The following is a 16,664-nucleotide window of genomic DNA, read 5'->3' on the forward strand; positions in this document are numbered from 1 at the left end:
GAACAAATCTATCAGTACTATTTCTAAAGTAATTCTGCAACTAACTCTTGCTTTCTTAGCATCAGTTGTTTTTACGAATAAACTTTATTGGAAATATTCATGTATAGCCAATAATATAGTTTATATAGCCAATGCAGTATAGTTTGCCTTTTGGTATCATGTTATGGTAAAGTATTCTAAAAAGAAGCATGGAAAACTGATATTTTCAAACCTAGTAAGCTAATTCAGCAATTGCAATCCCTCCAGTGGCATCCCTTGGGATCAATTCAGGCCCCATTCTATAAACAGTAACTTACAAAAAAATGTTTGATGAAATCCATACATAATCCTTGAAGCCCAATGGGATTAAATGTTATGAAATCAACAATATGGCAAATGAAAACACATCTCTCCAACCACTAATAAAACTGGCAAAATTAGAAAAAATAAAGAAATGAAGGAAGTGCTTACTTTTGCTTAATCAACATTAATCATTTTTAATACATGATCATTACTCGTGAACCAAAAAAGAAAACTGCAATATATTCCCAGAAACTAAATTGTACCAAAGTTAGTAAATAGCTAGCATCACAAAAACGGGCACTGCTTACTGTACAGTACAGTTTTATTGTTTAGTGTTTGCTTTTTACTTGTTTGTTTTGTTGTGTAGAAAACCATGTAATGGCTCCCTTATTGAATGAATATTCCCCAAAAGGCATGAATATAAATTTGAATTAAAGCAAAGAAAAAATACAGGTTTTTGGGTTTTTTGGTTTTGTTTTTTGTTTGTTTGTTTGTTTCATTTACTTTTCCTATAATATATGTAAACTGATATGTTGGTGTACTATATAGAAATCCTAGATTTCCAGAGCTTCAAGAATCACACAGTGATGATGGCTTCTGTGAGGACTGAATGAACTAATATGCATAAAAAACTTAGAACGTTGACTAGTATGTGATGGGCTCTCTGTAAGAATTATACTCTGAACCATTCCAATTCAAAAAGTAAGGTATGAAACAACCAGTAATGAATATACATAACTTTGTATTTGTAAATAACCAGATATTTAACTTTTAAAAGAGCTTACACAAGCCTCCATTGAGAAAGTTGGCATTCAAGATGTTTCTATTCTATCTCATGAAGCAGAATTGCAAGATCATTTTGAATTTAATCTTTTTTCAAAAAAAAACTAGAAATACGTTCGAAAATGTTTACACCAACATAGAAAAGATATTTTTAACCATATGCATAACTCAAACCTAATTCTAATTAATAAGTTTGTTATGGATTTACTGAAAAATGTATTCTATTGTGCAAGTTAATTGCTAGTTTAATAAGAGCTGAATTTGTGATAGGATTCATTAATAAAACAAATTGTTTAGATACGTACACACTCACAAACATACACACATCACTGACACACACAGCTAAGACCTTATTAAAAGATCTTTGGGAACATTACTGTAAGCTGAAACATAAACCTGTAAATTGTTCTTTCCTATTGGCAACATTAGGTAATGTTATGTATTAAACATTAAAGAAATATGTATAAGTATTTCTTCATATATAAACAAACAAAAATAGAATATTTCAACTTAACAAGAGGGAAGACACAGTGGTCTACATATGTTGATAATTAAGAATTTTAGCAAAAACCAAAATTATGCTACATAATATTTATAAGTAGGTATTGAATAATTTATTACCTTCCCAAATGACTTTCACATGAACTTTCTCTACTTTAGTATTTTAGTTATGATGCTTACTATGATGGAATAACGACTCTTAAAATATTTGTGTGTCTACATATGTATGATTTATCTACTTTCTCAGAAGTTAAAAAGGGAAAAATGCTTCACTTGGTTTAATTAACAACAGTCTCATGTTTCCTGTGGTTTCTTCTTTTCAGTAATTCTGAGCTCTTAAATACTGATGGAAAATATTAATATCTTTAATATAAATTTTAACAGCAAAATATTATGGATATTAAATAATTATGTTAAATATTTACTTTAATTTTTAAAGCATGAATTCAGTAGATAAAAATACGACCCATTTTCTCCACACTGTTACAAATGCTGTTGGTGTAGTGTCCATGTTTCTCAAGCATGCAGATGTCAAAAATAACTGCACCCCTCCCCAGTTAAAATTTTACACTTCTGCATACTTTAAATTAATAAAAGGGAAGCATGAGGTGCCTATGGGACCTCAATTAAAAGGAAAATGAGTGGCACTATAGGGTAGCAATGGGTCAGGTACTGATCCCCTTAAAATTCTGAATGTTTTCATATGATAAAAAATTTGGTCATTGCTTCAAAAACATGCAGATGAATGTCGGTGTGCCAGGAGACTAATAACAAGAATAATCTGTTTAGTAAATCTATTAACATAACCTCATATTTCCAAGTAAGTAATTAAATATGTCTGTGTTTCACAGACATGTGTCTGAGGGCATCAGGCATAGAATACATTAAACAAATTACTATTTTTTAAGTTAAACTTTTATGCTTCTATTTTTATCAGACAGGGTAAAACAAATTATTAAAGGATGCCAAAGAACCATGATAATGCAGAAGGTGACTTGAACTACTTCCTTTCTTCTTTCATTGGAATGATGACCGGCCATACCAAAGAAAAGTACCTGTAAAGCTTTGGTGCTCTTCTAGAATCCATGATTATATCAAGGAGGGTTTGTGTCCCTCAACCAGGAATTCAAAAAGAGCCACATAAATGCAAATTATACTTACCAAATAATGAGAGTAAAATAATAGATTCTGCGTTGTTTTTAAAAATAAACTATGAACTATTTAAGAAAAAAAATTTAGAAACATGGCTCAAGGGGATCACTTATCCAAACCTGAGATAAATTCAAAATAGAGAGATCCCTGAAAAGATTTCTAAACATTAAGATTGGCAGTTAATAAAATCACTAAAATTAAAAAAATATATATTAAATGGTTATATTTCTTCCATTTTATAATCAAACACATGGGAACATGAACAGGAGAAAAGAGAAAAACAGCCACCCATCTTAGCACACTAGTGGCATCATAGCTCATTAAAGAACTCCCAATACTAAATTAATTTACATGTTTTATATAATCTTTAATTTCAAGTCATTATAAGAATGAGATGCACTTAAAATTTCAACTAAGTTCAGTGGGTGTGACATGAGTGATATTAACATCAATTACAGGGCATGGCAGAGGAGATAAAAAATATTTTTGAATAAATATTAGTTAAATCATAGTAGTAGCTATAAAATAATGAGAGTATATCTCTATATATGTACATGTATTTATATACATTTTGTACATACCATAACTCTTTATGTCATTATACAACCGCATAAAATAGGTATAATCTTATGGGCCAAAGAGATCAGTGTTAGTATATATAAAATGTATTTTCTGAAAAATTGGCCTTATTGTGATAAATTAATATCCTTTTAAATGTGTTTTAAATTGGTTCATGGAAAGGAGAATAATTGTTAAGAATCTTGTTCTATAATTTAAAAGCAATTTCCATGGAGCATCCTAGTCTCCCCACAAGAGCAGAAGCTCCTTTTGATTTATTTAAACATTAAAAGAAGAAGAAATACGTAAAAAGTACACCAAAGTTTAAAGAAATAACAAATAATTCTGATCCCCATCACTGAAAAATCTGAACTGCCAGAATGTCATTGCACTCAAATACAATTTTACCACATGAAATTTAAAATAAGAATAACAGTGATAAGTTTTCTGGTCAATCTGCCATAAATGCTAATAATACTGGTGCCATCAATATAGTAGCAGCTCTTTGCCCAAAGTATAGATGAGCCTTTTCTGTGGTCATACAGAAACTGTTATTTACAATGGTTTTTACATATACACATATTTATAAATTTATAACTTATAGTCAGACATTAAGGGGGCAATGTGGGCTTTACAAGAAAAATATTCTTAAAGCATCTAATAATGCATACCATATAGAGCAATTTCATTGCTTGCCTTCTGGCATTATGTACTTCCTTATACAATTGCACACATTCCTAAACTATACAGAAGAGCTATGCTATATTTAAATGTATAAGAAAATAGGATATCTTCTATTTCAATGTATGAATAAAGTGCACATTTTAAAACTAGGTGACAAAGAAAGTGTTACTGGAAGGGAATTAAAGAAATACATTTATTGGCTCGTAACAATTTTATTTTATTAAGGATTATGGATTACCTCTTGTGAGGGAATTTTTAATGTCAAGGCTGTCTTCTTGGCAAATTCCGTTAATAAGTTGCATTTGTGACCTTGGTTTTATACAATCATGCAAAGCATATAATAGAATCACATGGAAACAAAGAAAATTTAAAAAATTAAATGAGGCAAAGGAATAGCAATTTTTGCTGATATTTTGCTTATTTCCATAGATACTCCTTTTATTGATTTTATGAACATACCTATTTATGCACTATACTCAAATACTGTACAAAACTGCAATAAATGTTACTATTTGACTACTTATGTTTCTACAAAAACACCATCGTAAAGGTGCATGTTTTAGTAAAAGTCAACTAATAACTGCTAATGTACATGTCAATCAAAATTATTTGAGGTTTGCCAAAAACTTTGAATCTAGGCATAATACACAATTTTTAACTTTTATTAGCATATTTCAGGGGCATAAATAATATTTTAAAATATTAAAAGAAAAATGAATTTTACCCATTAATAGCTAGTAATTATATAAAATTTAAAATTGTGGTTTCTAATTTAGCTGTGTATGTGTGTGTGTGTGTGTGTGTGTGTGTTTATGTTTGTGCACGTGAAATAATCCACAATCTGTTGGTGATGTTTTAAAGTTGCAGTGTAAAAATGTTCAACCCTTACCAAAACCTCTTCTGGTATACAAAGCTGTTGTAAATTTGAGTCAGCGAAATTTAAAGTTGCAATTTACAAAAGCAGATTTACATTAATTCTTATCTGAAAGAACTGCTTTCACAAGAGAAAAATGTGCCAATTAACTGCCCTTTCCTTTATAATTAGTGGCTTCTGAGTCTTGAAAAGAAGCCTTAAGGCAGAATTTGCAGTAAACAGGAAAGAGGAGAATCATATAAGTGCTTGTCGTAGTGTGGAGCACCTATGAATTCTCATCGGTGGGAGTTTTTGGCACAATTTTCTAATCCAACATGCATGTTGCTCCACAGCAACCAAACTGGATGCTTTTTCCAGTCTCCAGCACCAGTAAAATTTAGCTGATCCATTTCAATACAACACCTACCTGGAAAGGTTAAGACACATTTGTTTTCTTTTTTTTTTTTTAATTAAGGTAGTTTCCAATGATTAAAATAAATTGTAGGATTTCAATTATTACTTTCAAATAAACTCCGAAGCTAAAAATGTAATGACCACGACATTCCAATAGTTATTAAATCATAAGCATAATTAACATCCTGTCGGGCTGACTCATAATTATTCGAGCTTGTCATGCTGTAATATGTACATGGCTATAGATACTATATAGAGTAATTCATAGCTGATTTCAAATCTCTAGTTTTTCTTATGTGTGCCAAGCTTCCAATTACATTAGCAGGGACTCTGAGCACTCATGAACGGAGCTGCTGTCAGATACAATGTTTGTTACTTCAAAGGATTCATCTAGGAATGACAATGTTATCTTCCATCATAATTAAGCAACAGTAGAAAATACCCCTACTTAAGAGCTAAACCAAAAGGGTCCACAAAGGGTTGTACAAGATCCCCACTTTCATCTCTATTAGAAGAATAGGAAATTAATCAGGTCATCTGAAATTCACTTTAAATCAGGTCCTAGGGTAAATCTTTTAAAAAGGCAATGGCTGTTTTGGCATGGAGTGCTTTCTGTCTGCAGTTCCATGAGTTAGCAAATGCATGTCTCCATTAAAGGTCTACTGGTAAGCTATGTCACTATATACATACTGTACATGTTGGGTCACAAATTAGCAGTTATTAGTCAGACTGTACATAGCAAAACAAACCAAATTTAATGTTGCTATACATCCCAAAGATAACATGGGTCTCAATTCAAGGACTGACCCCTAATACAGGTTCTCTGTTTAAATATGTAGCCCAGTAAACTAAATTAAATGTACCAAACAAAACGGGAAAAACTATTCTGGACATTCTGTCAATTTTGCTAACACTGTTAAAAGTTTTCTTGGCTTCAGCTGGCTTGTTTTCTGGCTTCTTGTTGGGTTCTGGCGTGGTTGCACTCTTGGAGATGGTGGAGAGAACTGGATCTTTTGAAAGATTCGGGGCATAATTGGCAACAGCCACTGCATAAGCGTTGTTCTGTATCATAACGGAAGCCTTTTCTTTTTTCTATTGAAAAATACAAAAATTAACACAGTGTGGGTTGAGTCTGCTACTTAACATTTTCTAAAGTCCACTTCAAATTCTGAAGGAAAGTATCCTAATACAAATCATCATGCATTAGAAAAAAAAACATAAATTAGGAAAATAAATAAAGGTGTTTATTAAATTCCAAATCCATTACGGTGAGAAAACCCCCAGTAAAATTAGTGGTACCACTTTCCTGGGTAATCTTATTGGTTGTGGGTTGACATGGAAAATAACCAATAGAAAAATGCAACTTTAAAAAACAATATAACTTTTCTTTTCTCATGAGTCAGTCAAGTATTTGTCAAATGAATGACTGAATGAATAACTGAAATGTAGAAATATTTTAACAAGAGGAATGAAAATCTGCAATGAATGATCCCACATTTCTAGCTTAGTAACAGGATTCCCTCCCACCTCACATCAAAGTCAAATAGCAATGCTTTACTCAGATGATGGGAAATTGTAACCTTATGAAGATGGCAGTGCAACAAATACTAGAAACACAGAAGGAGAATAAAATACAAAGTCTTGGATTTTTGCTTAGCTCATCCCGTTTCACTTTATAATCTCTAGTTCCATTATCACAAACTCTTGTCTGAGTCACTATTATCTCCTGCCTGGACTTTGTGTCCGTCTAGCTTGGCTTGACTTTGTCCAACCATTAGACACATTATGGCCACAGGGATCTTTTTTTAAGACAAAAATTTGATCATTTAACTTCTATGCTTACATCCCTTAAATAATATTTCATGGAACTTAGAATGAAAACAACGTTTTTTTTTACAATGGCTTCTTTCTTTTGCTCATTATTTACTGGCTCCCCTGAAATAACCTCAGTTTTCAAAATACTTTCTTGCTTTGGTGCCATGCTTTTAGCCATGATATTTCCCCAGCCCAGAACACCTCGGTTTTGAAAACCTGGAATAGCATCTCCCCACCCCATTTTTCACATGAACACCAATTCCTTCTCTTATTTTGGTCTTGGTTTAAATGCCATTTCCTAAGAAAGGACTTTCTTAAGGTCACTCTAACTAAACATCTCTTTGCTCCCATATATGCTCATTCATAACACTCTAATTTGTTTCCATTATGACATTTTTCAAAATGTGTTATTTCTTAGTCACGTGATTATTCGACTGACATCTTGCTTTCTCATTCAATGAAGGCTGGTGCTGCTTCTGTCTTGTTCACCTGTGTAATCTTAGCACTTAGCATGAAGCCTTCCACAAGTTGGCCGCATAATACATCAGTGAAATAATATATAATTCATTTAATAAAATGAAAATATAAATAGTACTTATCTATTTCTTTACTAATATAAATATATTGTTAGTTACTTGAATACAAAGTAAATTGAGACAGCAGTGAATTATCCAAAATAGTGAGCAGGGTGTAAAGCAACAGATATAGAGGAAAAATTGGTCTACAATCCTATTTTGACTCTTAGTTATTTTAATTAAGAGCTCTCGAAGTGTTCAAATAAGTTAAAAAAGGAGCTCTGAAAGCCCAGGAAATTCTAAAAACAGTCATGGATTACCCATTTTTCACTGGCCTGAGTTTCTTCCTCTCCTTTTTCCCCTGCTGACATTCTTCCAGATCTGGCTTATTTATGAAAGAAGGAAGGATGAGAGATCACCATTTGTAACTTTGTAAAAGCTACAAAACATCTCTTCTTCAGTAATGATGCATATAGTTCCCATGTTACAAATAGAGGATAATGTCCAAGTGAAAAACTGATAAGGAAATTATAGCGAATGCTTTTTGAGCACTAGAATGTGTCAGGTTGATTGTTAGCCAAGGAGACATCTCTGACAAACCTCACTACGGGATAGGAAGTTCCCATATTAACCCCATGATATAAGTCCAAAAATGAAGGCTAAAAAAGTTTTGTGACTTGACCGGGTCTGTGCCTATTAAATGGCTGAAAAAGGGCTCAAACTTAGATGTATCTGACTTCTAAACCTCTGCTTTTAAACACCATGTCATAGGATTTTCGGTCTGAGGAAGCTGTTTGAGACATGGAATATGTTTTTCCTAAAATATTCTTGTTGAGGTTTATATCTCTAGGTCAATCTTCAAAAAGGGCTTTTCAACTTATAATGTATATAACATATAGTGTATATATTATTATTTGAACCAAATTGAAACGTCATTTAAAATGATATCAGATTGCACATATAAAGAATCTGGGCCTTGAGAAAGTTCCTTAATATTTTTCTTCAGCTTCTAACTTGACAAAAGGAAGATAATGATACTAAAGGTATATCAAACTGTTGTAATAAACAAATGGACAAATATATTATTCTAACCACATTGAGAAACATATATTCTCCTAGTGGAGTGCAAATCATAACTATTACAAGCCAGACAGTGATTACTGGTGTACAAGATGTAAAGGCAATATAATTTATTATGTGTTAGATAGAAGAAGACAAATATTTTGTTGAAAAACTCAAGGAAAGTTTGATGGAAGTAGGACATTTATGTTGGATGAGGAACTATGGTGTAGGATTTAGGCACGTAGACAAAGAAACATAAAATGTAAATGTCTTTTTTTGCAACGGGAGTCTCCAGCTAGAAACCCTATACTAATTTTAACCAATATTTTCTTGCCCCCCACTTGAATACCCCTCAGTTGCACATATATGCACAGGAAATACAGGTACAAAATCTCTGAAAAACTCTAGAGCAGAGGAACTAACCAATCTGAACAGATACTCTGACCAATCAGAACTGACGTTGGCTGTAAAAAACAAGCAGCACATACCAGCCAAGTATCAACCCTGCATATTTGTATGTTGGCGTTTTTTGTTTTATGCTAACACTGTGGACGCTTTAATAAGCAGTGTTAAGACTCGTTCCAAGTTATGTTTGTAATTTTCATTGAAGCTATAAATAACAAAATTCACCTTATTTTCTTCATTGTTTAAAGTATGGCTTCAATCTCTAAAGCAGCATAAACTTCAGAGTAGGGCTCAGAACTTAAAAAAGTAATGGTTTTGGCTTCAAAGTGCTCTCTTGTAACTTGGAAACTACCGTTTTCGGGACCAAGTGAGCAAAATACAACAGTTATAAGTACCATTTTTAGTTACGAACCCAGTTGCTGGCACCTGCAATTTCTTACCAATTCACTGAATGAAGGGCAGAGCATTCTTATGGTGCTGCATCTTTTCAATTCCTAGTCTCAGCACAGCAAAGCTTTTCTGGCTCAGAATTTTACAAAGTCTTATTTTAAAGGGGAAAATAACTCCCCTCAGTCCATTTAAAAGTAATAACTACAATTCTATAGTAAAGCAGACTGTTTCTCTTTGTTTAAAATTAAAACCATGTTTATGGAGAGAAAAATACGTTGAATTCATAGCTGACTTACAATCTAAGATCTTCTAAAGCAGAATCTATAGGTTAAGTCTACATAATATATATTATTAATATTCTTTGTAAGACACAGATTTGATAGTGATAGTACGAAAGAATATCCACACCTTAGCTAAATGATATCCAGGAGGTATTACATGGCCCTATTCACTATTGACTGCTATTAAAAATAACTATGTTGGGAGAAATCATACTATAGAGACCTCTTCGAATATCATGCAGGCTTTGGATCAAGCCAGACCATCAGCAGGCTGAATCCTTGGGCCACATGACTGATTTCACTTTATTTAATGTAACTTTTAACTTACATTCAGAACCTGAAGAAAAATAGTCCAATGAAACCTTTTGTGTTACTGATTAAAAACAGTACTCATTTCCATTAATGAATTTTTTAATGCTCATGTTCCTATACAATTTTTGTTTCTTTTGAGAACTAGAAAAGTTCAGATAGTTCTGACTGCCTAATTTCCTATTGCCTCATCTCATGCTGTATTTCTACTTTAAGGCACCTAGATAGGCCACTTCATATCATTTTTGAGAATAAGGCCAGGTATAGCCAAAAATATACACTGTGTTCCAGAAGTCAATTTTAAAAAAAGGTAATGTTACAAGTTGAGAACGGGATCAGTGGGAAGGAGACTGGGGATCATGCAGGCAAACTGACACTATTTTCTAGTAATTGTAAGTAATTCTCACGGCTTTTGAAAGCTATGCGTGAATGACTGATACAATATCTCTCCAGAATTCTTAACCACTAAGTTTCACTAGACTTCTCTACCTACACGTCCCACAGGTAATTAAAACAAAAAAAAAAGTCCAGAAGTGCACTCAGCTTCCATCCACTCTCACTTCCTGCCGAAATCCATACACTCACTTGTACCCCCTAACCTGTGACTGGTAACACAATTCAGTCAGAACTGATAATTAACTCCACATTGTCCCCTGGTTACCTCCTTACCATAACCAGGCTAACACTGATTCAGCTCTGAGTCACATCGACCGAGACAACACTTTCTACTGCCTGTACTTAGTTGCCATTTCATGCTTTTCTGCAGGACCCTGGGGCTTGCCTCTATAACAAAACATGTATGTATCTTTTTCACTTTTGTTTTCCTTTCACTTCATTGTAAGCTCTTTGAAGGCACAGACTGTGTATTGCAAAGCTCCTAGCATAGTTCCTGGCCCAGAGCAGGCTCAGAAACATTTGCTTAATGATAAATGAGTGGCATGTAACTAAAATGCTTACTATAATAAAAATGTATATCTAACATATAAAGTATAACTTAAGATAATGTTATATAGACTATAATAAATACTTTATCAGATCAATTGATACAGAATTCAATAGCTTATTCTAGAATTCTATTATGTAAGTCTCCTGAATGTCTTGAATTTCACCATCTACAGATGTGTAAGACTGGGAAATAATAAAACAGGATAAATTAAAAAAAAAATCAAAGCTTGTGAACGCTGTTTTACTTGTGATTTAGACCCATATCAGAAGGTGAAGATTTGATTTATAAAAAAAAAAAAAATACATTTTTTATATATTATCTGGGTGGGGGTAGAGTAAACTATGCTGTTATACAGTTTGTTGAATGTTCAGTTGTCAATGAAGTGGAATAAAAAAGAAATATAACTCACAAGAATTGATTTTCCATTTTAAAATAACGTTTAGTAGGCTTAAGTATACTTTGAGTGTATTACTTTATTGAAGCCTTTGGATATATATTTAAAATATCAAGTCTGGAAAAACCTGGATTACAGAAATTAAAATGTCTTACACCATGGTGTCAAAACAATCTTGACTTCCTATGAGTGGTAGAGAAAATAATTTGCTAGTAACTTCAGCCGATGTTCTAGCTAACATACAAACACCTATGAATAAAGTGACCTGCCATTTGAATGAAAATAACAATTACATGGTTTGGAGTCAGAAAGAATCTTAGGGACAGTTCCTTACAATGAAGAAATGGGGATCTCATTCAAACACTAAATATAATAGGCTCTGGAGAAAAAAATCAGGTCTCCAAAGTGCAAATCTATGCTTTTTCTACCATACCATGTTGCCTTTTTACAGTTATTGTGGCTACTAGAAAGCCCATTACTTGTAAAATAACAACATGCTCATTGGTCAGATAATGCTATTGTTAACTGTCTACTAATCATCCTGACTGAGAAAAGTAATACTTACAGAAGATTGTTTGAAGGTTAAACAGTCCATCCACTTCTCTAAGTACTCTAAAGTCTTTTCTTGGAATAAACTGGGCCATGAGAAAGCTATATACTTGGACCATATTAGCTTAGCTCCTTGAAGAATTGCTTTCACTGAGTTGTATGTTAATGTAATGCCTTCAGCTTTTATTGAAGGGGACTACAAGAAACATCAATATGAAATCCATTATTGCGTTTATTGGGAAAAATTTGACATCACTTGCTACAGTACCCAGCTTCCCCTAATTAAAAAAAAATGATATTTTATTTTTTCAGAAGGCAATTTCAGTGTAAAGAAAAGTTTTTCTCTGAGAAAACTTATCTATCCAAAGAAAAATAACTCTTCCCCCCACCCAAGGTGTTACTTTGCTCACCAAGAAACAGAATTTTAAGCTTAACTGCTATTGCTATGGACTGCAGCTAATGTGCTGGCCCAAAGATGAATGTATTTGAGTCTGTTTTCTTTCATCTTGATTTTCTAATTTTATTTCTATTTTATTTAATTAAAATTTGAATGCATGCATTCTTTTGATGAACTGCCTGAAATACTTTGGAACAAGGCAGGATGTTATAAATGCAAATAAATAAATAAATACACTTGAAAATGTGATGTTTACTATGAATTAAATAAAATGACTCATAAAACAATAGCACATTCCATAACTGTTTGCATATTTTGTTCCTATGTCTACATTTTGAGTAATTTATTATCTAGTGTTTTCTATAATTTCCTTAGCCAGTTTGGACTCACTGGCTCAGATCTAGAATTGAAAGCAATCTCAAGGAATTAAAGTAAATACATTTTTTATCAACTCAATAAGATATGTACTAAATACTGTGCTAAGTAACAGCAGATACGATGATGAATAAGGCAAAATATTGCCCAATCAGATCTTGTAAACTAGTGTAAGAAACAGACTTACTTACAATATAACTATGATGTAATGAGATGTTGTAAAAATAATTTGTACCAAGTGGTGTCGAAACGCAATTTGGGGAATGAGAGGAGTTAAATACATTAATCTGAAAAGTTTTCATATTATGTCAAATCAGATAGATCTTAACAAATAACAGGAGTTTGTCAGTTAGCAGCAGCAGAAGAAGTATTATTGCAAGAGGGGTCAGCAGGTCTAATGTTATGGAGCTGTGCAGAGGCATGGATGTTTGGGGAAATGATTGTGGCTAGTAATGCTTAGAGAAAGAATACGATTATGAAACTTAGATCTATCCCCAATCCTGGATTCATTACCTATTAGATGTGTGATTCTGACCAAGTAACTTTATTGACCAATTCTCATTTCTAAAATAGAAATATTCCCAGACACATGGAAGTAAAAACATAATAAAAAATCTTCCTTATTATTCATCATAGAAACAAACATAAGAGAAAACTATATACTTGGACCATATTAGCTTAGCTCCTTGAATAACTGCCTTTAATAATTGATTAAAGAATTGAAGAGTTAGTTAAATGATCTGATTTATGATTTAGAATAACTCTGACAGTAATGTAGAGATAGATAAGAAGACACAATTAAAAATAGAAAGGAGCAAAAAAAACTATAAAAAGTATGAGAGATGGTGAAAATATGATCTAAGATATGCAAGGAGAATAATGGACATGATTTAATGACTGACTAGACGTTAAGCGACACTTCCAAGTTGTTGGCTTATAAGATTAGGTTGTGGCATTAACTGAAGTATCAATTACTGATGAATAACTAGGTATGGGCAGTGGAAAGATATAAAATCAATTTTCTTTTATCCTTTCTAAAACAGATATTGCTATATTCAGATTGAGACTGAGGTTGAGATGTTATATTCAGGTAGAAATGTTCCAGGAATAGGTTAAATATATTATCTTGTAAGTTAAAAGGTACGGTGTATAGTTATCAATAATGACCTTGAATAGTGAAATGAAGGCATGGATTTTACATTTTGATTGGGTAATACCTCTTTAACTCTTACCATATTTACTGAGCACTTAATACATGTAAGAGCCTGTACAAAATGCCAGAAAGAAGTGACGTGTTAAACAAAAATGGTCATTGTCATAATCAGTGAAAGAGTTGAGACAGAAACATGCAATTACAAACTACAAGAAAGGCTCTAATGCAAAAAAACAGAGTACTGTACACACTTATAATGGAGGCCTAATCATTTACAAGGGCAGGGGAGGGCTCAGAAATTTCCTGAGGAATTGATATTTGTGCTGAGGATGGCAAATGGGGGCACAGTATGCTTAGTGTTGCAGATATTCATGCAAGCATTGTCAGTAAAACCCTTAAAGTGAGAATCACACAGTGAATACTGAAAACAAAAACAGCATTAAAGAAAGCAGAATTGACTGTCTTTAGGGATAAACAAGAACAGATGCCAGGGAAGCTGGGTCCACTCTGAACTCTGGCAGAGAATCAAAAACAGAAAATGAATAGTGGCAGCTGCCAGGATGTGAGGGAAGAAAGCTAATACTCTGAAGTTTGATTTAAGAAAGAAAAGAAGAGAAAAAGTTGCTGTGCTGGGCCTGAAGAACGATTTTGGAGCATAACAGTAAAAAAATTTAATGGGGATTCCTTGATAAAAATAGGAAAATTATTTTCAGATCTTAAAGTATGGAGGTTATCAGTGCTCTTCAGCTACAAGATAGTAAATTAAAAGGAAATTAGATTATAGTTGGTCGAGAATTAAGTTGAAAGTCATAAGATAACATTGCAAGCAATGCTTTAAAGAGTTTGAATATAGAAAAGAGGGGAGAAACTGAGGATGTGGGAAGAAAATGGCATAGGATTGGAAAGTTTTCTTCTTGGTAAATTAAGCATATTAAGCATCTTCATAAGCTGAAAGAAAGGAGGCAGTTGAAAATAATAAGATGGCTTTGAAGACATAAAATAAGAAAACAATAACTAATGGAACAGGTTTGAGAAAGCAAGAAGGAAAGAGATCCAATGAAGAGCTGGGGTGAAAGAATTTGTATTGAGCAAAAGGAGAAAAGGAAAAACATTGGATATGAAAAAGGGTTCCATAAGAGCCTGGGGTTGCATAAATAGACACCTTTGTATTTGGAAAGGCATAACAATTCAGAGTTTGATAATCTGATCCAGCACTGTATTTTTCTAATGATAAGGTTTTCTTGTATAATTTCACAACTGAGGCTAAAAGTAGTGTAAAGTCTTGCCCAAGCTCACAGAGCAAGGTAGCTTTGCCTTTTAATATAGGGCTCAGACATAGCTTGAGTATAACTGAGAGTGTTTATTTATTTATTTGCAAAAACTAAATTTAAGGAACAGTGAACATTCTGCATGTAATATGTCGAGTATGCAATCCACATGTAAACAGGTTAAAGACATATGTCTTTTTCTTAAAATATTCAATATCAATATGGAGCTGAATCATTATTCTTATGGGGCAAATTGATAATTGGCATTTTATGAATTTTCAAAGAACTTTTCATTTGCTCGTTGGATTGACAGATAACCGCATTTGCTCATGTTTACTAATGTCAAAACAAAAGGACTTCCATAAGCCTGGTTAGTCAGAAAGGACACTAAAAACAGCCTGTGGACAGAAACTCTGTATTTAAAGAAAATTATAATTTTCTGCTTAAAAATTAAGTCTAAGGAATATTAAGAGAAAAGTATATTACACTGAAATATCTTTTAGGCAGATAGGCTACTTTAGGGCACTCTTCTGGATATCCTTTTAGTTTTAAGGACATTTTAATTCTTAGTCTGAAGGCAGGATTATGAAACATCTCTCAAAACTCATCTGAATCATGAAATCGGATAGAATACCCACTGATAAACTCATTATGTTTTTTTTACAAAACTTTCCATGAAGGCAAAGAAGTCCTCCCACTGGTATTACATTGTCAGATTTAAGATCACAAACTCATTCATTCTTTTATACAATAAATATTTATGAAATGCCTGCTAAGGACCAGGCACTGTGCTGGACGCTCTAGCTATGGAAAAGGAAATGAAAACAAGCAATGTCTGGTATATTGTTTTCCTGAAGTAAACCACAAGAACTAAAATAACATAAACAATGTTCATTCTTTTCCTGAAAATTAGGTTGGAACCTCAGTGGTTTTGACATAGATTTATCCTGGCTATGTGTAATTTCGCATATAGATAAACTTAAATCCACTATACATGAGGAGTAAAATATTGCTTCTATAGAGCATTATCAATTATTTGTTTTTCACATTTAGAGGTACTTCTGTTTTCCAAGGTAAAGAGTTGAGAAGGCATATCATTTCAGAATGTCAATTTGGCATTCTCTAATATTAAAATAATATATCAATAAATTTATATATGGGAATTCATGGCACAAAACATTTATCTTTTGTGACATATTTACAAAGGTCTAATATTTTATCTCTAAAAAATTAGTATAAAGGTGCATGTGTAACCAATATACCTTAAAAAATAATTGCATAGATACCATGAAAAAGCAGTACACCATATGGGCAATGAAAACATGAATCAATATTAAAATGTAATGGAAATGCTGAAACAGCCCAGAAGTTAAGCATACAAAATTGACCAGATTCCTTTTAATATTTATTTGTTGGCTCTGCTAGCAGGGAAAACACAACTTATAAAATGAAATAAATCATCAGTCTTATTAAAATTTCCATGGCTTACAAAATTAAGGAAAAAGACCAAGACTTTTAAACTATAACATTTACTGCTTGTATATTTAAACTGTAACATGGTCATAGAAATGAAAAAAT

General features: G+C 32.6%; 1 protein-coding gene across 3 annotated transcripts in view; it reads right to left on the minus strand.

The window, feature by feature from the left end:
• Positions 1 to 2,034: 2,034 nt before the first annotated feature.
• Positions 2,035 to 16,664, minus strand: part of GABRA2 (gamma-aminobutyric acid type A receptor subunit alpha2) — a 152,324-nt gene continuing 137,694 nt past the window's right edge. For all 3 annotated transcript variants that reach the window (XM_054486021.1, XM_063663620.1, XM_054486020.2), the window contains one exon: positions 2,035 to 6,319. In XM_054486021.1, the coding sequence (XP_054341996.1) occupies positions 6,023 to 6,319 (297 nt within the window). In that variant the 3' untranslated portion in view covers positions 2,035 to 6,022. The remainder of the gene's footprint in view (positions 6,320 to 16,664) is intronic.

The sequence above is a fragment of the Pongo pygmaeus genome, chromosome 3, assembly GCF_028885625.2.
Source record: "Pongo pygmaeus isolate AG05252 chromosome 3, NHGRI_mPonPyg2-v2.0_pri, whole genome shotgun sequence".
Lineage (NCBI taxonomy): Eukaryota > Metazoa > Chordata > Mammalia > Primates > Hominidae > Pongo > Pongo pygmaeus.